The 25,214-nt window shown below is 49.5% G+C and overlaps 4 protein-coding genes across 10 annotated transcripts in view; 1 reads left to right on the forward strand and 3 right to left on the reverse strand.

Moving 5' to 3' along the window:
• The window catches only part of LOC132689547 (NXPE family member 3-like), a 73,301-nt gene extending 62,971 nt beyond the window's left edge, over nt 1–10,330 (reverse strand). For 3 of the 4 annotated variants that reach the window (XM_078440433.2, XM_078440431.2, XM_078440430.2), the window contains exon 1: nt 10,136–10,330. The gene's annotated coding sequence lies outside the window, so the exon portion shown is untranslated. Of the gene's footprint in view, nt 1–5,688; nt 5,785–10,135 lie in introns of all 4 variants that reach the window. The other variant, XM_078440432.2, reaches the window with a different exon arrangement.
• A 211-nt stretch (nt 10,331–10,541) lies between these two features.
• Nucleotides 10,542–13,753, forward strand: LAMTOR4 (late endosomal/lysosomal adaptor, MAPK and MTOR activator 4). 3 transcript variants are annotated; one of them, XM_060649381.2, is made up of 4 exons: nt 10,542–10,671; nt 11,143–11,223; nt 12,931–13,048; nt 13,393–13,753. In XM_060649381.2, exons 1-4 carry the CDS (start codon nt 10,669–10,671, stop codon nt 13,437–13,439), a joined length of 249 nt encoding a protein of 82 aa, XP_060505364.1. In that variant the 5' UTR covers nt 10,542–10,668; the 3' UTR covers nt 13,440–13,753. The 3 variants fall into 3 exon arrangements, with proteins under 3 accessions (XP_060505364.1, XP_060505363.1, XP_060505366.1); XM_060649380.2 differs by having other exon boundaries at nt 10,543–10,671; nt 13,410–13,753; XM_060649383.2 differs by lacking the exon at nt 11,143–11,223 and having other exon boundaries at nt 10,553–10,671; nt 13,410–13,753.
• A 234-nt stretch (nt 13,754–13,987) lies between these two features.
• On the reverse strand, nt 13,988–18,420 carry TRAPPC14 (trafficking protein particle complex subunit 14). Its single transcript, XM_060649374.3, has 11 exons — nt 17,785–18,420; nt 17,489–17,584; nt 17,253–17,382; nt 17,021–17,107; nt 16,737–16,857; nt 16,488–16,635; nt 16,275–16,357; nt 16,023–16,186; nt 15,347–15,501; nt 14,925–15,118; nt 13,988–14,783 (listed from the first exon to the last, which is right to left on the reverse strand). Exons 1-11 carry the CDS (start codon nt 18,193–18,195, stop codon nt 14,630–14,632), a joined length of 1,743 nt encoding a protein of 580 aa, XP_060505357.1. The 5' UTR covers nt 18,196–18,420; the 3' UTR covers nt 13,988–14,629.
• A 226-nt stretch (nt 18,421–18,646) lies between these two features.
• GAL3ST4 (galactose-3-O-sulfotransferase 4) lies at nt 18,647–24,840 on the reverse strand. 2 transcript variants are annotated; one of them, XM_060649375.2, is made up of 4 exons: nt 24,718–24,840; nt 23,266–23,576; nt 22,782–23,085; nt 18,647–20,087 (listed from the first exon to the last, which is right to left on the reverse strand). In XM_060649375.2, exons 2-4 carry the CDS (start codon nt 23,388–23,390, stop codon nt 19,053–19,055), a joined length of 1,464 nt encoding a protein of 487 aa, XP_060505358.1. In that variant the 5' UTR covers nt 23,391–23,576; nt 24,718–24,840; the 3' UTR covers nt 18,647–19,052. The 2 variants fall into 2 exon arrangements, with proteins under 2 accessions (XP_060505358.1, XP_060505359.1); XM_060649376.2 differs by having other exon boundaries at nt 23,266–23,367; nt 24,718–24,829.
• Nucleotides 24,841–25,214: the final 374 nt, after the last annotated feature.

Here is a 25,214-nt window from a genome sequence, read left to right on the forward strand (position 1 = left end):
CTTACCATCAGGATCATTTAAATACAGATGCTTGCCCCAATCACACTCACCCTCTAATGAAGGCAGGAGAGACCTTCCTTACTCTAGCTCCCAGTCGGCTTGGTCACTTGCTGCTGACTGGCTGGCCCTGAGCCTTGGCTTTCCAGCTCACTGTGCCATGCCTCTGAGGCCACATTTGCCCACCCTCACCTGCCACATTCCCAGCTCCACTGCCTTGACCTGGAAGGGACTCAAGCTCATAACTGCTCAGGGCCTTTCAGATCCTACCACAAGTTGCTCCTGTTATCTGCCAACAACCCTCCTCCCTCATTTCTAAACAATGTCAGCTCCTGGCTCAGTGTCACTCTCTCCAATTCCCTACTTGTCCTAACACTCAGCAATTTCAAAATCCATGTGGGTGAATCTTTCAACACCACAGCCTTTCACTTCCGTGAGCTGCTCTCCACTGACGATGCTGTCATCCACCTTCCTTAGTCACTCTTTCTGGGATGACCATTTCACACCTAGGCCTGTGTCCTCAAACTCCAAATACATCATCTCCCCCTCTCTCCTAGGCAATGGCTGTAGTCCCCAATTCTTTTTTTTTTTTTTAATTTTTTTTTCAACGTTTTTAATTTATTTTTGGGACAGAGAGAGACAGAGCATGAACGGGGGAGGGGCAGAGAGAGAGGGAGACACAGAATCGGAAACAGGCTCCAGGCTCCGAGCCATCAGCCCAGAGCCTGACGCGGGGCTCGAACTCACGGACCGCGAGATCGTGACCTGGCTGAAGTCGGACGCTTAACCGACTGCGCCACCCAGGCGCCCCATGTAGTCCCCAATTCTGAAAATATTTCACAGACTCCCCCACCCGCATTTCTATCCAGCTACTATCAGCATCTAACCAGCCTGCCTATCAGTTGCCATGAATGAACCGTCCATATTCTTATCTAAAGACCATCCTTCACTAGACCCCATCCTCCCTCAATTTCACAAGGCTATTGCCCCAGAAATTTTCTTTGCTCTCTCCTACATCACCACCCGCCCCCACCCCCCACTGCTTCTGAGTTATTCCTAACAGCATAGAACTCTGCTTTTATTCTCTCAATTTGACAAAACCTTCCCTTGACCCCGTTGATCACCAAGGTCTGTTCTGATCACTGATTAATCCAGTGATTAATCCACTGATTAATCCTCCTACCAGCTACTGCCCCTTTTCTTTGATTCCTTTGCAGTACAACTCTTAAAAGTATATGACTTTACTCAATGTAATTGATTTCTCCACTCCCATTCTCTTAATCTTATATCAGACTCTGTTCTGACCATTCCACTGAAACTGTCCTTCTTGAAATTATCAATGACCTTCATAGCACATAATCCAACAATCAATCACCTACTGATGGTTCTCAGCACCTATCAGCAGTGTCTGCACCAGCTGATCACTCACTCCCCCCTGATATATACTCTTCACTTGTTTTCCAGGACACCTCACTTTCCTGGTTTCCTCTAACCTAACAATTGGTAAATTGTTCCTTCCCAGACTCCTTCACTGATTCCTCCTCTTCTCACAATCTCTTGATGTTGGCATGCCCCAGGGATCAGACTTTGATTCTCTTCTCTATTTACATTCACTCCCTTGTTTAGCGTATCCAATATCATGGCCATCTATTAACCAATAGCTCCCAAATTTATATTTCTAGCACAGAACTCCTTCCTGATTTCCAGACTCTTCTATCTGCCTACTCAAAATCTCCACTTGGATACACACCAGATAGATATGGGCAAAAATGAACTGATTCCACCACCAACTGCCCTCTAAATTAACTACTCTATCCTTATCTTTTCCCACTAAGTTGATAATGCCATCCTTACAGTGGCTCAGGCCAAACACCTTAAAATCATTCTTATTGCTTTATTTTTTCTCACATCCTACACTCGATGCTTCAGGAAATCCTATTGGTTTCACCTTCAAGATATATTTATAATCTGACTACCTCTCAATACCTCCACTAGTACTACCCTGGTCAACGTCACCATAATCTCTTACTTAATTGGTCTTCTTGCTTCCGCACTTACTTTCCTATAGCCTTTTCTCAACAGAATATCCAGAATGATCCTTTTAATAGTAAGATCATGTCATTCCTCTGTTTAAACTCCCTGGTGAGTCCCTATTTCACTCAGCATGCATTCTCGACAGGAACAATATCATCTCCAAGGGGATGAAAGTTGTTTTTTGGGGAGCAGGGGGTGAAAAAATCTTGGATATTATAATGGTTTCTAGCCCTCCAAAGGGCCACAGTACATAGATAAATAGAAGCTATATCTATGGTATTAAAATTTCATGAGAGGGTAGCAATTAGGAAAATAAACATCTAAAAAGTCTCCTACGGGGCATAATAATGGGGGGGAGGGGGAAGTTGACAACAAATCAGAAGAAAAACCAAATTCCTATATAGCTATACATGTTCTGGCCTCCATTACCTCCCTGAACTTGTCTCCTACTACTCCTACTACTCTCCACTTGATCATTTAGTTTCAACCATATTGGCTTCTTTGCTAATTCTCAAGTATATCAGATAAACGCATTCATATGCACACACACTGAGCCTTTGTATTCGTTACCTCTTCCATGGATACTCTTTCCCATTTCCTCCAGGCTGACTCCCTCACCTCCTTCCAGTCTTTGCCGGAGTCTTCTCAATGTCTCCTCAGTGAAACCTACCAGGACCACCCTATTTAATAGAGCAGCAGGTCCCCTCTTACCTCCACACTCTGGATCCCATTTACCCTGATGATTTTTTTCCTATACCACTTATCATCTTCTAACACGCTACTTAATTTTCCTTTTATATGTATTGCTTATTTTCTGTCTCCATCTACTAGAGTAGATGACGATACTCCATGACGATAGACAGCTTTGTTCTACCCACAACCTCTAGAACAATGTCTAGTAGTAGCTCTGTAATGAATGAATTAATCCTTTCTAGCCTTAGGGGAAAAACTTACGTCCTAAAAGTAATTATAAATTCAGTTGAGGGTAAATCTATAACTGGAAAAAAAGTATGAAGCCAGGGCTGAGGATGTGACTCATGACCACATTATTAATTCTGTCTGGGACCCCCTCCTTAAGGCCATAAAAATAACAAGAAATTGAGGCATGTTAAAGCTGTATCGGGAGCCTAGCCCAGGCTGAGAGGGACTTTTTGCCTGGGCTTCACATTCATGAAAGCCTCAAATGTAGGTTTTGAACATTCCTTCTAAAGGGTGTTGGTTATATATTCAGTCAGAGACATGCCCACAAGAAAGGAAGGAGACTTTCAGATTACAACTTAACTGGTGTCTTATAGCACTCTGCTTCTCAGATTAACTTTGTAAACCTGGCAATTATTGCATGACTGTCAAAATCATAAAGCTTTGTAATATCTCTGTGTTAAAAGCATTCATTTCTCAAGTGCAACCATTTCAATCATAGCACAATTTTGGAACCCTGCTTTTGCTTCTTTTTGTTTTTTCACATACTACTAAATTTGAGAAACGAAGTGGCTTGAGCCTGTGTATTATTAGATGGGCTTTGTTGTCTCTTGGCCACAGAAATCCAAGGAAGTGGACTCTCCAACTTTATATGGGCTCCCAGCACTCATAGGCTGTAGTGCTCCAGACATTCAAGTGTTTCCTCCCCTTCTGGCTCACCAGTGCTTCCTCAAGATATGTACTTACAAAGCACATTCCTTCCCCTTTGCTCAGTTATCCCATAAGACTCTTGGATGGAGACAAGGGAAAGCCAGTGGGAAAGGATTACCCACAACTGCAGTCCCAGGTATGAATGCTGCCACAGAGACCATCACAGCAAAGGGGCACCCACCCTCTTTGGCTTTTGTGGATGTGATGGTTCACTTTATGTGTCAACTTGCCTAGGCTATGGTACCCATTGGTTTGGTCAAACATCAGTCTAGATGTTGCTGTTGAAGGAAATTATAGTATGTCACCCCAAAATATGTCTCTGTGACATAAAAATTATTATGAGCTAAAGGTACTTAAACAGCAGTTATAAGAAAGGCACTCTGACTCTCCTCCTTTTCTTCTTGAAAACAGATGGTAAGGCCCTTAGATGTCCTCCCTGTATCAGAGGGCAAGTAACATTCTTAATTATCAAGGACAGGAAATTGTGACTAGAGAATTCTGTAAAACAGACCTTATTAAAATAATTCTTCTTATCTTCCTTTACCACCCACACACAGTTTAGTTTTCCACAACTGTCTTCCTTTGTTCAACCTAGTATAAAAGGTTTTGTCACTTCTTTCAGTCTCTGTTTCCTTATGAAGGCTTCCTAGTCATGTAAAACTTGCATTAAATAAATGTGTATACTTTTCTCCTGTCTTATGTTAATTTAATCATCAGACCCAGCCAAAGACCCTAGGAGGGCAAAGGTAAAAATCTGCCTCCCCTACACTGTGAAAGCATTTTTTAAGATATAATGAATATTTAATTTTGAACAAAACAGATTAAATGCCACCATGCGGGTGGGCCTTACCCAATCAATTGAAGACCTTATAAGAAAAGATCAAGCTTTTTCAGAAAAGAAGGAATTCTCCAGAATTCCTGTAATAACATAAAACCCCCGAGTTCTAGCCTTGTGTCCTGCAGGTTTCAGACTCAAGGTGCAACATCAACTCTTCCTGCTGGCCCACCCTACAGATTTCCTACTTGCCAGTGTGATTTGCTTGAGATTCCTTAAAATAAATCTCTCTCTCTACAGAGAGAAGGGGAAGGGATTTTAAGAAATAAAATATTTTAAAATATGTTATGTATTATATATAACCATCAACAGACTTCCAAACCCCAACTCTATTCTTCCTGGATCTTAACCCTGGCACATCCATTCAACCAGCACTTTTTAAAGACTGCAGGGTAATAGTCACATGCTTTGGGAATAACATGTTGAAAACATCAAAGACTTGACCCCATGCTGCTCAGCTTGTAAGTGAGCTAGGCAGGTAAACAAAGAGTAGCAGTGAAGTATAGTAAGCATTAGACTAGAAATAGGAGCCACTTAGATCCTGGTGGGACAAAGTATGTGTGTTGGGAGGGGTCAAGTTGGGGGTAAATAAAGGAACATGTGGTTTCCAGGCAGAGAGAGGAAGGTCTGAGATTATTTGGAAACAGCTGGGTATAAACATTTTACATCTCAGGATTTGTTCCCTCCTTTCCAAAAGAAGAAAGTACCATGGAAGGGTACAGAGCAGAATTAAGAGACCATGAGGCCAAAAAAAAAAAAAAAAAAAAAAAAAAAGAAGTCTCTAAAACCAGAAGGAAGTGGGGCGCCTGGGTGGCTCATTCAGTTAAGCATCCAACTTCAGCTCAGGTCATGATCTCACAGTTCGTGAGTTCAAGCCCCACATCAGGTTCTGTGCTGACAGCTTGGAGCCTGGAGCCTGCTTCAGATTCTGTGTCTCCCTCTCTCTCTCTACCCCTCCCCTGCTCATGCTCTGTCTCTGTCTCAAAAATAAATAAACATTAAAAAAAATAAAAAAAAAATAATAAAACCAGAAGGAAGTGCTAGAAGTGACTAGGACAATATACCAAAAACAAATTATTCAATTTGCAGGTTAGCAATGTGGTAGGTGCTGAGGTAAACACTGGAATTTTAAAGGTATACCAGGTGCTTATCTTCAAAGAACTCAGTCTAAGACAAGCTAGATGAGCACTCACCAGAATATTCTACCCCCAGGTATGTAGATACCCACATGGTTCACTCCCTTGGGTTTCTGCTCAGTTTTCTCCTCATGAGAGGCCAGTCCTGCCCACCTGGTGTAAAACAGCACACCCATCACCACCCTGACCTTCTTTATCTTCTCACTCAACTTTGTTTTGTAATATTCAAACATATATACATGAAAAGTTCACATATCACAAGTGTACAGCTCACCAATTTTTCACAAACTGAACACACACAGGACACTAACATCCAGACCAAGAAATACTATTACCAAGTACTGGAAGCATCCCTCTTGTCCAGTCTCAACCCTTCCCCCATGGATAACTACCATCCTGATTTCTACAACATAGATTGCTTTGCCTGTTTTGGTACTTTACATAAATGAAATCACACAGAATTTACTCTTTTGTGATTCGTTTATGTCACTAGATATCAAGTTTGTGCAATTCATTTATGTTGTTGTGTATGGTTTAGTTCATTCCTTCTCATTGATCAATAGTGCTCCATTATGTGAATGTGACACAATCTACTTCTGTCTTTGGGCAGATATATGCACACATTTTCTGTTGGGTATATACCTTGGGGTAAAATTGTGGGGTCATAAGACCTATTTTATTTATTTTTTTTATTTTTTAAAGTTTGTATCTTTATTTTGAGAGAGAAGGAGACAACACAAACGGGGAGAGGCAGACAGAGCATCTCAAGCAGGCTCTGTGCTGTCAGCATGGAGCCTCACGTGGGGCACGATCTCATGAATGGTGATCATGACCTGAGCCAAAACCAAGAGTTGGACACTTAATTGACTGAGGCAAATCAGATCAGGCGCCGTGACCTACTTTATTTTTTTACGATTTTTAAGACTATCAAATCTTTCATGTATTAAAAAGTGTGTATGGGGGCACCTGGGTGACTCAGTTGGTTGAGCGGCCAACTTTGGCTCAGGTCATGATCTTTTTTTTTTTTAATTTTTTTTTTTAACATTTATTTTTTGAGACAGAGAGAGACAGAGCATGAACGGGGGACGGGCAGAGAGAGAGAGGGAGACACAGAATCAGAAGCAGGCTCCAGGCTCTGAGCCATCAGACCAGAGCCTGACGCGGGGCTCAAACTCACGGACCGCGAGATCGTGACCTGGGCTGAAGTTGGATGCTTAACTGACTGAGCCACCCAGGCGCCCCGGCTCAGGTCATGATCTTATGGTTTGCAGGTTTGGGGCCCGGCATCGGGCTCTGTGCTAACAGCTCAGAGCCTGGAGTCCACTTTGGATTCTGTGTCTTCCTCTCTCTCTGCCCGTCCCCAACTTGTGCTGTCTCTCAAAAATAAATAAACATTAAAATTTTTTAAAAAGTGTGTATATATGTACACACACACACACACACACAGAAGACACAGAAACAGAGACTTAGAACCTAAGAAATAGAATATTACCGCCATAGTCCATTCTGGTTGCTATAGAGCTGAATATACAGAACTGGGTGGTTTATAAGCAACAACGTTTATTTCTCACAGTTCTAGAGACTAGGAATCCAAGATCAAGGCACTAGCAGATCCTACAGTTTGGTGGAGGCCTGCTTCCTGCTTCATAGACTGCCATCTGTGCTGTGTGCTCACATAGCAAAAGGGGGGAGGGGTCTCTGGGGTATATCTTAAAAGGGCATTAATCCCATTCAAGAGGGTACCACTCTCATGACATAAGCACTTCCCAATATCCCTACATCCAAATATCATCAAAATGGAATCAGGGTCAATATATTAATTTGGGGATCAATATATGAATTTGAAACCTTTTGTGTCTCTTTCTATCCCATCCCCTTCTCTATTCCAGAAGTAACCATTATTCCAGTTTTAAAAATCATTCCCTTGAGGGGTGCCTGAGTGGCTCAGTCGATTAAGCATCCGACTTTGGCTCAGGTCATGATCTCATGGTTCATGGGTTCGAGCCCCACATCAAGCTCTGTGCTAACAGCTCAGAACCTGGAGCCTGCTTCGTGGATTCTGTCTCCCTCCCTCTCTCTATCTGCCCCTTCCCTGCTCATACTCTATCTCTCTCTCTCTCAAAAATAAATAAAACATTAAAAACATTTTTTTAAATAAAAATAAAAATCATTCCCTTGATCTTTATCATTTTGAGATAGGTAGCTAGATAATAGATAAATCCCTAAATAATACATTATTTTGTTTTTCATGTTTTTTGAACTGAATGGAAATGGAAGCCTGCTTTATTTTTCCTCATAGCACTTCTTGATAACTTAACATCTTCTTACTCGTTATCTGGCTCACCCTCTCCCTCACTTTTCTTGACAACAATACAAAGTGTCTTTTTAATTTAATTTTTTAATGTTTATTTATTTTTGAGAGAAAGACAGAGTACGAGCATAGGAGGGGTAGAGAAAGAGGGAGACACAGAATTTGAAGCAGGCTCCATCCAGGCTTGGAGCTGTCAGCACACAGCCCAAGGTGGGGCTTGAAGCCACAAACTGTGAGATCATGACCTGAGCCGAAGTCGGATGCCTGAGCCACCCAGGCGTCCCAAAAAAATCGTTTTTATTCACTGCCGTATCTCCAATTCCAAGAAGAGTGTCTAGTACACAGAAGGTGCTCAATAAACATTGGTTGAATGAAAGAACGAGAAACTTTGCTCTCTACATGGGCACTATGATTTGTGAAAATGAAACAATTCTGATGATGGCTGATGAACATTGTTTTGCGAGGGGCTTCTCTGCATCAAGAAAAAGGAAAATAGGGAATTTCTGTGGTAAAGTTAAATGTAGCTTTAAAAAATAACAATAAACATAGTTGGCCAATGGAGTAATAGAAAAGCATCAGACTCAGTGTCAGCAAACTTAGACTGGAATCTGGCTCTGCCACTTGCCCACTTGGGTGCCTGTGAGCAGGGCTCAACCTCTCTTAAATTTGCACTTCCTCATCTGCAAAATAGAGACACTATTACGGGGTGGTTAATGAGAGGGAGAAGTTAGCGTATGGATGAAAATGCCCTGAACAGTAAGTTAAAGAAAATGACGCTACGAAGTATTGTCAATATCTAAGGCCAAGGGAAGCCTTTGCAAATTAAGCATCTCCACACAACTTTGTCTCTCTACACCCTCCTCCCAATTTAAATTTTGTTATACATATTTTATTTTATTTTATTTTATTTTATTTTATTTTATTTTAGTGAAAGTAGGGGAGAGGGGCAGAGGGAGAATCTTAAGCAGGCTCCACATTCAGCACAGGGCTCAATTCCACAACCTTGAGATCCTGACCTGAGCTGAAATCAAGGGTTGGAAATTCAACTGAGCCACCAAGGCTCCTCTAAACATACCTCGTTTGAAATAAAATGCATTCATCTTCTCTAATTAACCTTCTCCTCAAGTAACAGTACTTAGTTTTATTTTATTGAGATGCAATTCACATACTCTAATATTCACCATTTTAAAGTGTACAAATTAGGGGCACCCGATCCGGCTCAGATCATGATCTCACAGTTCATGAGTTTGATCCCCACATCAGGCTCCATGCCGACAGCGTGGATCCTGCTTGGGATTCTCTCTCTCTCTCTCTCTCTCTCTCTGTCCCTCCCCCACTTGCTCACTCTCTCAAAATAAATAAATATTTTTAAAAATAAAGTGCACAATTCAGTGGTTTTATTACATTCAGACTGCGGAACCACCATCACTCTATCATTCCAGATCATTTCCATCACCAAGTAGCAGTCACCCCCCCCCCCTCATTTCTCTCTCCCCTCTGCCCCTGGCAACCTCTAATCTGCTTCTACGGATTTGCCTCGTCTAGACATTTCGCATAAACAGCAAAATACTCTATGTGGCCTCGTGTATCTGATTGCTTTCACTCAGGGTTCATGTTTCCAAAGTTTATCCATGCTGTAGGATTTACCAATACGCCATTCCTTTTTATGGCTGCATGAGAGTCCACTGCATGGATACGCCACATTTTATTTCTCTGTTGTTCAGTTTATGGATATTTGCGTGGTTTCCATCCTTAGGTTATTAAGAGTATTTGTGTGCAAGTTTCTGCGTGGACATGTTTTCAAGTCTCCTAGGTATCCATCTAGGAGTGGAACTGCTCATGGAACTAACTCTGTATTTGGCTTTTCCAGGAACCGTTGATGGGTTTTCCATAGAAGTGGCATCATTTCACGGCCCCCTCAGCAACGCACCGAGGGCGCCAATTCCCCCATCTTATCACCAAAAAGTACTTATTTCTAGAATCATCCTTCATTTTACTTCACCAGCACTTTCTCGGTCACATTGGTATTGCGGGCCCAGAAACTATTTACATTAAAACAAAAACTTTCGATGTGACACTCATGTATTAAAAAGTGACTTCAAAGTACTGTTGCTAATGTTTCCTGGCACAGACTAGACAAGACAGCACCACGACTGCTTTCCCTGAGGGGAGGAGGCGGGGGACTCGACTCACCATCACACCGTTCCTCACAGAATCCCAGGAGGAAAAGCCGCTTTGGGAACAAACCCCTGTCTTAAACAGAGAGCTGCCTAGAGTAGGTATAAAAACGGCATTTGAATAGCTCTTCACTCTGCATTTCACTTTATTCTCTCACTCGCTGTCACACTCTCAAGTGCAACCCCAGCTCATAGAAAACGCCGAGCCCTCTGCACGCAGGCGCACACCCTCAGCCCGCCCTCCTCCCTCCGGCCCCGCCCCACCCCCCACCGACTCGCCCCCCCGTCCTCTAAATCTGCGGCTGAGGGGCTGGGAGGTGGGTATTTAAGGCGGACCTGCGACCAATCCGCTTGCGTCTCTGGGAAGCGGCGCTCCTCACTGGCAGATTAAGGCTGATGATGTAGTCATGTTCCAATCCGCGCTTTGGGGGCGGAGCTAAAGTCCGGAGGCGCAAGGCTGGAGGGGACCGCTGGAGAAGGCACGTGACCTGGGTCTGGAGCCGGAAGCTACCTATCTGAAAGGGAGCGCCCCCAGCACCTAAGGCTGCGATGGTGAGTGAGAACGCATGCGCGGGAGTACGCGCCAGGGGTTCCGCATCCCTGTTCCCCAATCTCTTTGGTTGCCCCCTTTTGGGCCTGCACTCAGCCCTTACCTCCTGTCCACCCCGGGACGCAGAGAGAATGGAGATGGGAGGGGAGGCGACGTAGAGGGCTGAGGAGGGATCTGTGGGAGGGTGTACGGACGCTGGCGAGTAGTCTGCGGGGGAGGGGTGGACCACTAGGAGAATTGGAGATGGGGCGGGCTGATGGGGCTGCTGAGGCCAAGGGAGCCCAGGGTCAGAGGGTGAGGAAGATGGGAACCTCAGGCTCTGTGTTGAAGGCTCTGTAGAGGGGAGCCTGTAGAGCCTGTAGAGCTGGGGAAAGGTCTGGGGGGCACTGTTACGAGAGACATGGGTTTGCAAATGAAGGGCATCGAGGACCATCCTTGGCATGCTTCTCACCAATCGCAACTTTACCCACTAGACTTCTGCACTGACCCAGGGGCTGGAGAGAATCCCAGACCAGCTCGGCTACCTGGTTTTGAGTGAAGGCGCAGTGCTGGCGGTGCGTTGTGGGCAAGGGCGGGGGTCCCCCAAGGACACAGGGCCCAGTGATCCCTTTTAACATCGCCCAGTTTAGCCTAATTTGTCTCCACTCTCACTGTTAGCTATCATGCCTGGCACGTAGTAAGCTTTTGGTAACTAATCAAATAAAATCTCTGGAATCATAGTCTGGGAACTTCTGAGGTAGAAGTTTACTATCTTTTCAGACAACTAGTTATAGGTTTGTTGATAACTGATATTACCCACGTTATTCTCGAATATGTTTTTATTTGGTATTTACTCAAGATCCTTTGTATTTTGTTTGTTCCGTAGTACAATACAGTGTTAGCTTTCTAGAAGTTTTTAATCTAGCTGGAGAGACAAGGCTTAAGGTTAAAAGCTGTTATAACTTACATTATGACAAGGAGACTTTCTTGGAGGAGGTGAGAATTCAGCTGGTCTTAAAGGATGGATGGTTGTGAACAGGCAGAAAAGGAGAGTACTCAGGGTAGGCGTGGTAGGTTCGTGTTGAAGAGATTTGGAAAGGTTTGGAAGAAGAGAATATGGTAAGGAAAGATCTGACTGTGGAGGACTTTCAAGGCTGGATTAGCACATTTATGTTAATCTTGAGGGTGATAGGAGCTTTGAACAGAAACGTGAGCTGATGAAATAGTTAAGCAAGATTGTTCTATTAGGTGTGAAGATAGACGGGAAAGGGCCAGATTCAGAAGTGGTGAGGGCTGCTTTGAAAATCTAGGTCTGAGATGGGTCTGGTGACAGTGAAGAGCAAGGAGAGAAGAAATTTTAAAGGAAGAATCAATATATCTTGGCAATGACTAGAGATGGGTAATGGAGATACTTTTCTGTCTAGTAAGACAGTGAACCCAAGTCTAGAATGATGGCACCATGGCAGATAGGAAATTAAGAAAGGAAGTTGATTGGGGAGGGGGTGAACTAAGGGTAATTTTGGTGACTTGACTTTAGACATTGGTTAGAAACAGAGTAAGAGCAGTTAGTATATACTGCTAGGAGCTGTTCTAAGCATCTCACCAGTGATACCTCAACATAATCTTCACCATGAGCCCATAAATAGGAACTTGTCCCAATTTACAGATGAGGATACTGAGGTACAGAATGTCACAGAGAGCAAAGGGCACTGAACTTAATCTAATTGGGAGGCCCGTGTTGAGGACGTTAGGAGAGGAAGTTGAGACAAGCACCGGAAAAGAGGAAGCCTGGGCCGCTGTCACATCATTACCCAAGGGCTAGGTAGTAGGGCAGGCCTCAGGGACAAAGAGGATGTGTATGTTTCAGATTCTACAGACAGGGCAACCAGAGGAAAGACTGAGGAAAAGACAGAGCCTTGAACCAGTCAGTACTGGGCGGGCACAGATGTTTGAGAACGTGGATTTATCTAATAAGTGGGGACACAGGGAGAAATCAAGTTTCAGGGATTAGGAAAAAATGGTCAGTAAAGAAATGAATGAGAGTCCGTGCTCACTGGGGGAAGGCCCATGTTGTAAGAATGAGAAACAGGATGGCATCAAGAGGAGCAGCAATATCAGAGGAAAATTTCAGGTTTGTTTTTTTCCAAAAATGGGGGTATCCTTAGGAGTACCGTAAAGTTGAGAGGGAGAATTACAAGTGCGAGAGCCAAAGTGACTGTTCTTAGAATTCTTTCCCGGTTCTGTTCCCTAATTTCTGCCCTCCTTCCTCCATCTGCATGCAGTCATCTGGGGATCTAGAGAATGACGAGCAGGCAGCCAGTGCTATCTCTGAGCTGGTCAGCACGGCCTGTGGCTTCCGGATGCACCACAGCACGAACATACCCTTCAAGCGCCTATCGGGTGAGCCTCAGCCCCTGCCCCTAATGGTGGTGATGGGAGGGGGTGGGGGTTGCTCCCAGAGGCTTCTTTTCTCGGGGAAAAAAAAATTTGTCTCCCGCCAATCTCTCACCATCTCTCTCTGAGATCCCTGGTTCTGGCCACTTTCTTCCATTTGGGATTCACTCCTGCAATCAGGAGAAACCAAGAGAAGGAAGGGGATTTAATGGAGCCCTCCTATCTTCAAATCTCTGAGCCTTGAACTATCACATGCCTTTGGCTTTTGATCCCACCGGTTTGCGTGACCATGTAGAGGCCATTGTACCCCACTAACTCTGTGCTCCCTTCCCTCCCCCGGGTGGGGGAAGGTGTGTCTCCTCTCCAGTGGTCTTTGGAGAACACACGCTGCTGGTGACCGTGTCAGGACAGAGGGTATTTGTGGTGAAGAGGCAGAACCGAGGCCGGGAGCCTGTTGACGTCTGAGCCTGCCAGAGGGCAAGGGGCAGAGGTGGATTGGGTCCATGAGCCTCTGTGATGAGGAAGACGCAAACCTCCTCCACCTCTTTCTTGGCTTGCTGCTAGAACTAAGGCTTTCTGCTCACCCACTGCCCCACCCCTACCTGGAAGGGCAGAGGCTTGGGGACTTTGCACTGTGTCAAGGAGAGTGAGGGCAAGGGGATCTCCCTCTTCCCTCCCTCCCTCCTAATAAACATGAGTTTGATGCTCCCAGGCCTAGGGATGTGTGTACGATGGGGGGTGAGGGAGGTTACACCGTGAGTCAGTCTTCCATCTTCTAGGGAGACAGTCGTGTGTTGACGGGGGGGGGGCAAGGCACCTGGGCATATAAAACTGGCAGTCGGAGAATAGTACTATAGGAAGGGAGCTATTTGTGTGCCTACTGAAGGGAACCGTTCTGAGCCCCTGGGATCTCTGCTCCTGCCACCAACACACAAATGCAGGTCATTCTTCTCCCTCCTGAACAGGCATTTAATAGTCTTATTTCAGTTGGAAGCAGTAGTTGGAGAATAAGTTACAGGAACAGAGAGATAAAAAAAAAAAAGAAGAAACAAAGAAAGAAAAAACCCCCACACAACTTAAAGTGCTTCAGGCCACAAACGTAAACATGAGGGGCAGGAGGAGGCCACCTGGCTATCCCCCCTCACCCCTGAGACAGGAGGGCCATTGTCAGGGTCCCTTTGCCATCACCACCCTCTAATCTCAGCCCTGCGGGTGGGTGGGAGGGAGGGTGTCAGAGTCAGGAGAGACAACTTAATAGGAACAAGGAATACACTTTGTAAACTTAGAACCAGGGTACTGGGCGGGAGGGGGGCAAGGGAGCTCTCGGAGCCCTTGCCCCTGGCCTTGGGGTGGGGCCAGCCCCCCCCAGGGAGCCGGGGAAATACTGGTGGCTTAGTGCTGCAGCCATACCCGCCCATTTCACAGCTTCTTCCCTGTCCCTCATCAGCAGACACAGACAGGCGGCCCTCTTGGGCCTCCTCATCCATGGTGGGAGGCATCCCAGGGGAGGCACAGTCTGGAGCAAGGGCCCCCTCCAGGGGGCTTTCGGTTTCTGGGAGCGTAAGAGGGAGGAGAGCCGGCAGGGTGCTACTTGACAGGCTCCACCACCAGGACCTTGCACTCGCGCTTGGCAATCTTGTCCAGAGAAAGCACAGCCTTGTCCGGAGGCAGGTAGAGGGGGCGGCCCACGGGGGAGGCCACAGGAGGTGTGATGGCCCTGCGCTCCATCACGCTGCCTGACCTGGGGGGGAAGGCAGAGGCTGTGGGCTCTGGTTGGGCCCCAGGACCCTTTCCTGTTCCCCCTCCAACTCTGTCCTCTCCACAGTCCGGTGCCCACCCCCCACCCCCCCACCCCTCCACCCCTCCCCCACCGCTTCCATACCTCATGAGGTGGCTCCGGGAGGGCTGTTGGTGAGAAAAGGACTGAGAGCGGCCTAAGCTAGCCTGGTGTCTCTCTACCAGGTCCCGGACAGCAGGGCTGCTGGGGCTGCTCTTTCGAGACAGGGGCCGGGCCTCGGGCGGAGGGTGGGACACACTGGCGGTGAACTGCAGCTTCAGTTTCATGTGCTGGCTCAGCTGGGGCGGGGAGACACAGGTCAGCATTCCAGCTCAGCCTCCAGGCCCCGAACCTCCTTTCAAATCAAGTTCCCCACTTGCCCGGCCAACATTGGATGGAAGTTCCCCCTTCCCTCTGCCAGGCTGTTCAGTGCCATCCATGGTGTTTCCTCCACAGAGGCTGGAGGCCTGGACTCCTCCCACCCTGACATTCCCATAACCCATAAGCCCAGCCCCTCCCCAGCCCACCTCAAAGAGCCCTGTCCTCAGAGCCTGGAAGGCCACACTGAAGGTGAGCGCACTGCCCTTCCGGGAAAAGCCTAGATTGTTGAGGGGCGTGTGGCAGACAATGGAGTCCAGGGCTGCCTGCATGGCCCGGCGCTCCTCCTCACACAGCTGCTTTCCTGGGAGAGTCGGGGGGGGGGGGGGGCAGAAACAGCCACCAGTAAACACATCTATACAGCACTTCTCAGTTCGCAAAGGGCTTTTCATGAGCACAGTCTTTATATATTCTCTTTTGTTGAACTTTATAAATAACAATAGCAAATCCTTACTGTGTGCTGAAGTCTATTCTGACCACTTCACTTATGCTACACTATTAGATCACCATTAACAATCCTAAGAGATATTATTTCCCCCACTTTAGAGAAGAGGAATCTAAGTGAGGCTCGGAAATTAAGTAACCTACCTAAGGTCACACAGCTAGTGAATGGGAGAGATAGAAATCAAATATACAAGGGAGCCCAGATCCAGGGTCAATGTCCTTAAAATCACTGCCCCACTGCTTCTCTGATCTCTCCGTTTGTAACACTGTGGAGACCACCTAGGTATAGAGCCAAAGGAGCCTGCCACAAGCCCCCACCTCTATAACTTCCTTTCCCCTCCTCTTTTGGGACAAGTCCCCAGAGCCTGACAGCCCACCTACCAGCCTGTGCATGCTCCGGGGTCCACACAAGCCTCACAGCAAGGAAGTCTTGGAGATTGTTGAGCAGTGTGTAGGTGACAGTGAACCGCTCATAAGTTCGAACGGGGGACTCACAAGAAGCAGTCATCACAAAGCATGGGCGGTCCAGGCGGATGCTGGGCAGGCTAGAAGCAGTGAGAGAGGGAAGAAGGGTGTGTGTTGCCAAACAAAGGTGAACAGGATGGCGTCCAGCGGGGAGTCCCACAAACTCACCGGTAGTGGGTGTAGATGCTCTGGGTGAAGGGCAGCTTTGGGGTGGACCACTGAACCACAGCAATCAGGGGAACTTCTAGGCCCTGTGGGAGAGACAAAGGGAAACATCGTGTGTACCTGAGGCTCCCCTCTCATCTTCTGTGGCCCACTGGCCTTTCCCTCCTACTGCTTTTTCTTAACCTTTTCCTTGAGCATCCAGTCCCCTATACTCACCTCCTTGGCTCCTTGAGGGGGTTGCTCTCCCCCTCTCAGCTGAAACAGGAAGTTGTGTTCCTCCAGGGCACTAAGCGGGCAGGGGAAGCAGCCAGAGGTACCAGGGAGCCGGCAGAAGGAGCCCATGGAGACTTCCCCAGATTGGTGACTAGTTCAGAAGAAAGCGACACAGCTTGATCTTTTCCTGCAAGAGCTCTTGGCCCTGCCCCCACCCCCACTTTACATCCCTGCCCCTCCTCAGGATCTCACCAGACATTATCCACCAGCAGCACAGAGCCATCAGGCATGACAGGTAGATAACTAGCATTGAAGTTTGGGAGAATCCGGATATCCCAGATGGAAATTTCCTCCTGGGAGGAGCTGTTCAGCACTGTTGGAGGTAACCAGGTCAGCTCAGTTGAGAGTACCGGGACACCTCAAACCCCAACTTTACCCCTCCCAAATGGACCGATCCCCACCAGTGTGCCCAGAGTAACTGCCACCTAGTCAATGCCCCTGCTGCTACCCAAGACCCAAGCCACAGATCTGCTCACCCTTGAGCACGGTCAAGTGTTTTCCAGCCACAGTGAACTGGCGGCATTTCAGAACCGGAGGGGGCAGCAGAGTCAGCAGGGTGCTCACTGCAGGAGGGCCGAGGCAAGAACTGATGAGCTGGGCAGAGACCTCATCCCCAACACAGTTCTAATCCAGCGCTTGCCAGTGTCACCCCTCCACTCTATCCCCTAAATTTCAGACTCGAGCATTTCCCCTCTACATTCTCCCCACCTTGGGCCTTGAAAGCGCTCTGCTCGCCCCGGAACGTCTCCCCAGGAGATCGGGTCTGCAACAAGCGCAAGTAGCCTTGATCTCTGACCTCTGGTGCCTCAACCTCCCGTTTCCACACAGTCACTACAATCTGAGAACAAGGGACACGGGGCCACAGTTAAGAGGAGAGCCAGCCAGCCCTGCCTTAGAAAGGGAGTCTGAATTAGGACAATAGTTCCACCCCTTGTCAATCTTACCTTGGCCTTAGGTGTCCCGGGGGGCAGTCTATCCAGTGAAACGGTGAGTGGGAAGATGACCTCATCTGTGGACACAATTGGTTCCTCCACAGGCAGCTGGTGTTTGCGAAAGGGGTAAAAGGGCGGGAGAGTCAAAGAGGCAGCCTGCAGCGTCCCCTTTTAAGATGTGCTGTACGCGGTTCTTCTTGGCTTCCTTCATCTGCCTCCTTCATGCCCCCAGTGTCCACCCCCCTCCTGTCTCTGGAGCCCAGCAAACCGCCCCTCCGCCCTGTGCCGTGTCACCCCAAGCTCCTCACCGTGGTCGCTCCCCCTGAGGTAGCAGGACCCGGGCCGTGGGTGAGGAGGGGGCTGCAGCCTCGAAACAACGGCCCACCTCCGGGATCCCCGCCCCCTGGGGGTTCGGGATCCTGGTCTCCGGACCCACCGCCCCCGGGCGCCCCGCCCCCGGCGCTGACCGACGCCAGGGCGGCCAAGGCCGTTGCCAGTTCTGCCCAGGCCCCTCGAGAGCCCAAGCCCGCGCCACCCCCGGCGCCGGACCCTGCGCCTCCCCGGCAGCGCAGCACCAGCAGGAAGCGGACAGTCTCCCCCAAGTAGAGATGGTTGCGCCGGGGCAGCGCCCGGTACCGGCCCGGGTCCCCCGCCAGCTCCGCGCGCGGCGGCAGCGGCACGGCCGGGAAGTACATGGAGTAGTCACACTGGGACTCCATGGGGCGGCGAGGACGGCGCGGGCCGGGGGCGAGGTGGGCCGGGCCGGCGGAGGGCGAGGGGGCCGTTGGGGTGGGGCTGGGGAGTCCCGACACCCGACGGGTGCTGTGCGCGGCCGGGCCGGCCCGGAAGACCGGCCGGGGCCGGGAACCCGGGCAACGAACCCGGAACCGAGACCCCGCAGGGCCGGAACCGGGCTGCTGGGCCGATTGACTGGAGAGAAACCGGAAGCGGAAAGGAAGGGGCGTGGCCTCCGGGGCCCCGGAATTTGTGGGTGACCGGACCGCTGGGGAGAGAGGCGGGGTCCGGCTGGGGTTAGGCTGCAGTAAGAAGGCTTTAGGGGAGACAAGACAGGTTTCTTAGAGAAGAAATATTAAAAGGACCCCCTGCAACTCCGCTTCTCCCGGGAAGATGGAACATCCCGCCCCCTTTCCACCCTACATAATGCAAGTCAAAGGTTCAAATTATTTATTCATTCACAAACATTTCACAGTTAAATGAGCATAGTCTGGAACCAAATAATTCATAGAGAAATGGACGCATTATTCCAACCCACAAGTTCCAAGTTATTTCTGGCTTACTCCATGATTTGCTCCTCCAGGGGACTTTTGAGAGTGCAATGGGGACCTGCCAGGGGTTTGGAAAGGGGAAGGGGCAAAGTTGGGGGGAGGGGTACTGCTGGAATTCCTCCACACAGGCTGGAGGACTTGGTGCCCACATCTGTGCAAAGTTCCACTCATCGTCTAGGGCACAAACATGCTTTCAGAGGGAAACAGAAACGGCATCTGGCTGCCCCATACTCAACATGTTTGCCCTTGTGGCTTAGCTGCTTCTAAGCTAAAACTTAGTAGTCTAATGGCTACGGGGAGAGTAGCCCTGAAGTCTTAAGGGGCAGAGAGACTGTTGAGGGAAATTGCTTGGCATCTAGCTTGTCCTTGTACTGTAGCTCAGGGGTAGCCAGGCGCTCACACTCCTCCTGGTCTGGGAGGCTCAGTCCACTCCGAAGTACGTAGCCCAAAACCTTACCGGACCCAAACTGGAAAGGGCGGAATCGGCGGTCGGTGATATATTTGGGGTCTAAAGCCTCACCCCCCACTAGACAATGTTTAGCCAGGGCCTCTCGGCGAGCCCGGAGCTCGGCCACAGCACTCTCCAGCCGGCTCTGGCCGTATTGATTGATCCGTGCCCACAGACTGTGGTTGAAATGAACGTAGAGAGCCCAGTCCAGGTGGTTCCAGGCTCGGGCCCGTGCAGTCAGCTGCCTGTCCTCAGCAGTCAGTCCACCACTGCTGACCGCGCTTCTGCCCTGCTCACCTCCAGCCTGGGCATTGTGCATGAAGCCCACCACATCATCTAGACCCCAGCACAGGGCATCTGCCAGTAGAACCAGTGACTCATCAAAGTACTCGGCCACCAAGACCAGGTCAAAGACAGAGTCCAGCCAGGCCAGACTCCACTGGATGAAGGATGAAGACCCCAAATCCAAAGAGGCATGGCTGGATGTCTGGCTGTGACCACCAGCAACTGTAGGAGCAGGATGGAGGAGAGCACTGGGATCCAGGGTATAGTGAGCTCTCAGGCCAGCGCCAGAAGGCAAAACATTCAGCTGTGAGGATTTGGGGTCTCTAGGGGGATGAGGATTCCCTCTCTTGGTCTTCATCTCTGGGGGGAAGGGGAGGCCAAAGTCAAACCAGAGTAAGTTGCGTGCATAGTGGTCCCCACGGGCTCCAGGCCGGTAGAAGGCTCGAGGATTGGCCAGGAAGGCAGCCAATGATGGTGCCTTGCGGAAGGCTGATGAGGTGGATTTATAGTAGGAGAAAGCAGAGCGGGCCAGAGCTGCTGGGTCTCGGACAATGGAAAAGAAGAAGCTGTCAGAGGGCATGACCTGGAGTACCTGTGGAGGAGAGAAAACAGGCATAGGGAGAAAGAAGTGGACCAGGAAGAAACTAAGAGCATGCCCATTGCTGGCTGATTCCCTAGACTCCTCAAATCACCTTCTTAAAGCTCTGCTGGGAACCCCTATCTTCCTTCACTAACTGACAAATCTTGGGCAAGTTACTTAACATTTCTAAGACTCAATTTGCTCATCTGCAAAATGGGGATAATCATACCTTACCAAATGATTATGGAGGTACAGGAGATAAGGATATGAAGGAACCTGGAACGCGGGAAGCTCCTTGAGAACATTAATTTCCTTGGGATTTTTTGTGTGGCTTTGGTCAGAACCAAATCTCTAAGAATCAAACTTCGTGTTCACTTCTCCAACAAAAACCTATTAAGTGCCTACCCTGGGACTCTTGGTCACAGTTCCAAGAAAGGAACTGGCCTCAGGCCTCTTCCCAGAGTGCCAGTGGGTCACTGGCAGCAAAAAGGGAGGAAAGGGGCCAACCGTAATGCTGTCTCAAGTATAGGCATCAGGTGGGCAGGCCAACCCCAGGATGGCTGAAAGACAGGGTATTTCTGGGGCTCCTAGGCATCTAGGAAAGTAAAGGACACTCCTGGACTGGGCACTGGGGAGCTATGGACACTTGGTAGGCTGCTACCCTGAAGCCTGGGACATGTGATTCAACTTCTCAGCAAGAAGGGAGGTGAGACTTGGGCTGAGCCACTCCCTAGCATGGTCCTACAGGCACATACACATCAGAACCCAGCTCCTGGGCTCCCTGAAGGGTTTCTGCCTCTGAATACAGCTTATCACTGAACCTAACACCCCTCACAACAACCTCCAATCTGCTCTGCTAATGTGGGTATGCCCGCAGAGCACCACCTGTGAACTGAGTGTCTCTTTGAAGGCAGAGGAGAGCAGTGCAAAGAACAGTCTGTGGCATCAGGTGAACCTGGAATAAACCCCAACTCAGCCATTTACCAGTTGTGTAACTTTAGGCAGGTTATTGAGCTTCTCAGAGCCATCATTCCTGCATCTCAAATCTGGGTTAACGCTTACCTTGAATGTGGGAGCGCATGGTACTCGATGAATGGTAATGACAATGAAGGTCAAAAACCAGAGAAGCCTGCCTGAAAGCTCATTGTCATCATGTCACTCCCAGCAGTGACCACCCCCTCCCCCCCCACTGCCTTTTAGGTCCCACACATACTCCTCAGCTGCTTTCTCCAGCTCTGGCTTCATGGGAGCATCTGGGGTTCTGCCACCTACACACATTTCCCCTGTTACACACGTGCCACCAACACCACCACAGCTTTGCTGGTGTTCTGCTTCCTCTAAAATACCTGATATTCAAGGGGCACCTGGGTGGCTCAGTCAGTTAAGCGTCCGACTTTGGCTCAGGTATGATTTCGCAGTTCATGAGTTTGAGCCCTGCGTCGGGTTCTGTTCTGAAAGCTCAGAGCCTGGAGCTTGCTTTGGGTTCTGTGTCTCCCTCTCTCTCTCTCCGCTCCTCCCCTGCTCACACTCTGTCTCTCTCTCTCTCAAAAATGAATAAACTTAAAAAAAAAAATTTTTTTTTTAAATACCTGATATTCTTACTACAAAGTTCTGTCAAACCTTTCCTTAAAACTCACTTCAACAGAAAGCTCCACCTCTTTTGCTGAACCTTCTCCCCATAGTTCCAAATACAAACACACATATGCATGCACACATGCCAGGGAAGGCGCTTTGACTTTGGAGCAGACAGGCCCAAGTTCAGATCCTAGCTCTGCTGCTTTCTATGAAGGAGGCCAGTCACTTAGGCTCTCTGAAACTTGCCCTCTTCATCTGTGTAATGGGGACACTTATAATGCCTTTCTGGCAAGGTGATGGTGAGGTAAGAACCCAGCACTCAGTAAGTATTCAGTAAAAGTTCCTTCCCTGGGGCGCCTGGGTGGCTCAGTCGGTTGGGCGTCCGACTTCGGCTCGGGTCATGATCTCGCGGTCCGTGAGTTCGAGCCCCACGTCGGGCTCTGTGCTAACAGCTCAGAGCCTGGAGCCTGTTTCAGATTCTGTGTCTCCCTCTCTCTCTGACCTTCCCCCATTCATGCTCTGTCTCTCTCTGTCTCAAAAATGAATAAACGTTAAAAAAAAAAATTAAAAAAAAAAAAAAGTTCCTTCCCTGTATGTTGTCATTTGCACATTGATTTTCTGTGTCTGAGAGCTCTCGGGTTCCTGTGTATGTATGGATGAGCTCGTGAGTGCACGCACGTACCTTCCCCTTTAGAACTGGGGAGGAGGGGGTCAGGACCGGGCTAGGGCTTGGCATGGAGCTGATTCTCAATATCTGGCAGAGGAAGGTAGTCAGAAGGCAGTGGCTGAGCAGGGGCCCTGGTAGTGTTAATAGAAAGGGCCAAGAAGAGGAAGAAGCCCCTGGAGGGAGAGTCTGGGGAGTCAGAGTTGTCAGGGCACTGATACCAGTGGGGTAAACTGGCCAAGGAAAGAGACCAGAAAGCTCCAGATGTGAGAAAGCAGGACTTTGGCTACCAGAAACTACTAGGCAAGAGACAGCTGAGGAGAGGAGAATAGGAATCACTGTGACCCCCATGCCCAACTTTTGAGTGAGGACCAACTTTTGCCTGGGGCCTCCTCCCCTGGTGGTCTTGACCACAGGCCTGAGACCATCTCTCTCCAGTCCCACCCACCCCCTTCTATGCCCCTCACCTCTTTCAGGTTGAACCTCATGTGATGACAGAGGATGTGGAAGGGGGACTTGGTGCCTCCACCCTGAGGGCGGTAGCCTTTGACCCGAGAGGCCTGGAAAAGCCTTGGGTAGCCGAACTGGTAGCGGGCAGGGAGGGCAAAGCGCAGCCCGTGTCGGTCCCCGTAGCGATGAAGCAGGTTCAGCACAGAGCTGCTCCCAGATTTGTGCGTCTTCAGGAACACAAGTCGCTGCCGGGGTGGGCAGGATGAAACAGCTGATCCCAGGGATGGGGCCAAGGGCTGTCGGAGTTGCAGGCCTGGTAGCCTGGGGAGAGATGGGAGGGGAATTTTCCTGTCCCTCACCAGCAGGTGAGTGGGCATCTTGTGGAGCAAAGACAGAGGACATGGAACCTCCTCTGAGTCACCAAGAGTCACAGCCCTAGGTGGCATGGGGAGGAGCAAATAGGGGGCATCTATCAGGCATTGGGACAAGATGGGAACTCACCTCTTCTGGAAGGGGCCCCCCCAGAGCTGGAGGGCAAATCCGATGGTCATGAAGACTCCCAGAGCCAACCCCAGGCTCCGAGGCCCCCAGAGGCGCATGGTCCTGGTAGGAGACAGAGGGCCCATGTGGCAGGTAAGGGTGATGCTATCGAGGGACAGGGCAAGGGCCAGGCACAGAGGCAGAGACAGCTTGAGACAGCCGTGCAGCCGTGGAAGGCGCTGGTTGGAGATCGGGGGGTCATTCCCCAGGCCTGCTCGCAGCCCTGGTTGAGTCTGCCCCCTGAGTTAGCAGATTTTTGCCTCTGTCAGCGTCTAGAAGGGAAATGAGGGGGAAAGGAGGGGAGTCTAAGGAGAGGGTAAAGCCTTCTCTCCTGCTGCTACAGCTCATACCAGGAGTGGGAGCCTGCGGGGAGGGGCATGTGCTCTCTACACCCAGATCTTCCAGGTGGCCCACAAGTACTCCTCTGACATCAGTCTCCAGTTTCCCCAGACCCCCACCTGCAGTTCTCCCTGAGCCTCAGGGATTCAGAGAGGAGGGGAGAAAGACCAATCTGCTCATGTGACAGTGAGATGGACATCAGCCGGACGCCCGGCTTCCTCGTGAGTTCCTCTGCCTGTGACAGATGGGGATGAAGAACCCCATTCTGAGGCCAAGAAGGCAGCCATAAGGAGGGAATGAGGGTCAGACAGGCACAGGGTGCTGAACCCAGGGAGGTCAAACTATAGGAGCAACTTTGTCACGAGTAGGAGTTAAAACTCGGGCATTTCTTTTCTCTTCTGAAACGTTCTCAGCATAAGGCAGACCCCAGTGTATGAAAAGCTGGGGGAGACGGGTGACTTATGAAGCTCAGATCCCCAGACCCCCCCAACACCCCTGTGCCCGCTTTCCAATCCCCTCTGCACCTAGAGAAGATGGAGAGGGTGGAGCTGGAAAGAGAGAGAAAAAAACTCTGCGACATAAGGATACTGAAAGATACAAACATCGAGCTTCTGAGTTCCTCCCCGAAGGCCCCAGCTTCCTAATCAACTGGGAGTCTGGACCCACCCCTTCAGATTACAGCCACAACCAAGGGCCACAGCCCTTCCCGACAACCCCTTTCTGGGACAAGCTAGGAGTGACCCCAGGTAAGGAGAACCCACACTTGCTGCCTAGAGACCCGCCCCCTCTGGCATCACCCCCTAATTCCCTCCCCTAACACAGCCCCCAGGATCCAGCACCGCACCGGACTCCCTCCAGTGTCCTGATTTCTTCTATTCCTTCCATCCATCTCTGTCTCCTTCCATTACTCCCATTTCAGCCGTGTCCCCTCCAGCTTTGGTGACCGCTCAGTCAGTCGCCAGCCCTTTGTTGGCCCCCTCCGAGGTTCTCTCTGTGACCCCCCCCCCAGGTCTCCCCCCATAAATTCGAGAGTCCCTCCACTGGCTGCGGCCTCGGCTTCACTTGCCCACTCACCAGGCCACCTGAAGAGCAGCAGGGAGATCGGGGTCTGGCCCTCCCGCACGCCCCAGCCACCGCCCGGCTCCGCGCTGTGCTCAACTTTCCCCACAAACTTGCTCCGCGCCCAGGCTCCTCCTCCTCCCTCCCTTTGTCCCGCCAGTCCCTGCAGCTGCTCGGTCTTTAATTGTGTCTCTGGCTCTCTCTCTCACGGCATCGGCATCTTTCCTTCTCCGTCAGGGCACCCAGCCCGCCCTTGGAAGACAGCACTTCTACCCTCCTTTCACGCTTAGGAATCAATTCTACCTTTTCCTTTTTGCTTTCTTCAGAACAAAAGACTCATTCAGGCAACAGAAAGAAAGAAAGAAAAAGAAAGTAACAGACGAGTTGAAAGCAGACATTGTCAAGGACATGACAAGGTAGCCCCAGGCTGACACAGAGAATAGGGGCCCCCACCCTGAAGGCAAGGGGCAGTCTTGTGATATTAATGATGCCTCAGGTTCAGAAAGAATTTT

Source organism: Panthera onca, chromosome E3 (genome assembly GCF_046562875.1).
Source record: "Panthera onca isolate mPanOnc1 chromosome E3, mPanOnc1 haplotype 2, whole genome shotgun sequence".
NCBI lineage: Eukaryota > Metazoa > Chordata > Mammalia > Carnivora > Felidae > Panthera > Panthera onca.

Coding starts and splice junctions, on each gene's coding strand:
- LAMTOR4 (XM_060649380.2), top strand. Junction 11,224..12,930: donor GTGAAGGCGCAGTGCTGGCG/GTGCGTTGTGGG, acceptor ATCTGCATGCAG/TCATCTGGGGATCTAGAGAA. Junction 13,049..13,409: donor ACCCTTCAAGCGCCTATCGG/GTGAGCCTCAGC, acceptor TCTCCTCTCCAG/TGGTCTTTGGAGAACACACG.
- TRAPPC14 (XM_060649374.3), bottom strand. CDS start 18,195: ATGGAGTCCCAGTGTGACTACTCCATGTACTTCCCGGCCGTGCCGCTG. Junction 15,502..16,022: donor CCCGGAGCATGCACAGGCTG/GTAGGTGGGCTG, acceptor CGACTCTCCCAG/GAAAGCAGCTGTGTGAGGAG. Junction 15,119..15,346: donor TGAGGACAGGGCTCTTTGAG/GTGGGCTGGGGA, acceptor TCCCCGCCCCAG/CTGAGCCAGCACATGAAACT.
- GAL3ST4 (XM_060649375.2), bottom strand. CDS start 23,390: ATGGGCCCTCTGTCTCCTACCAGGACCATGCGCCTCTGGGGGCCTCGG. Junction 23,086..23,265: donor GGGGGCCCCTTCCAGAAGAG/GTGAGTTCCCAT, acceptor ATCTCTCCCCAG/GCTACCAGGCCTGCAACTCC. Junction 20,088..22,781: donor TGAGGTTCAACCTGAAAGAG/GTGAGGGGCATA, acceptor TCTCCTCCACAG/GTACTCCAGGTCATGCCCTC.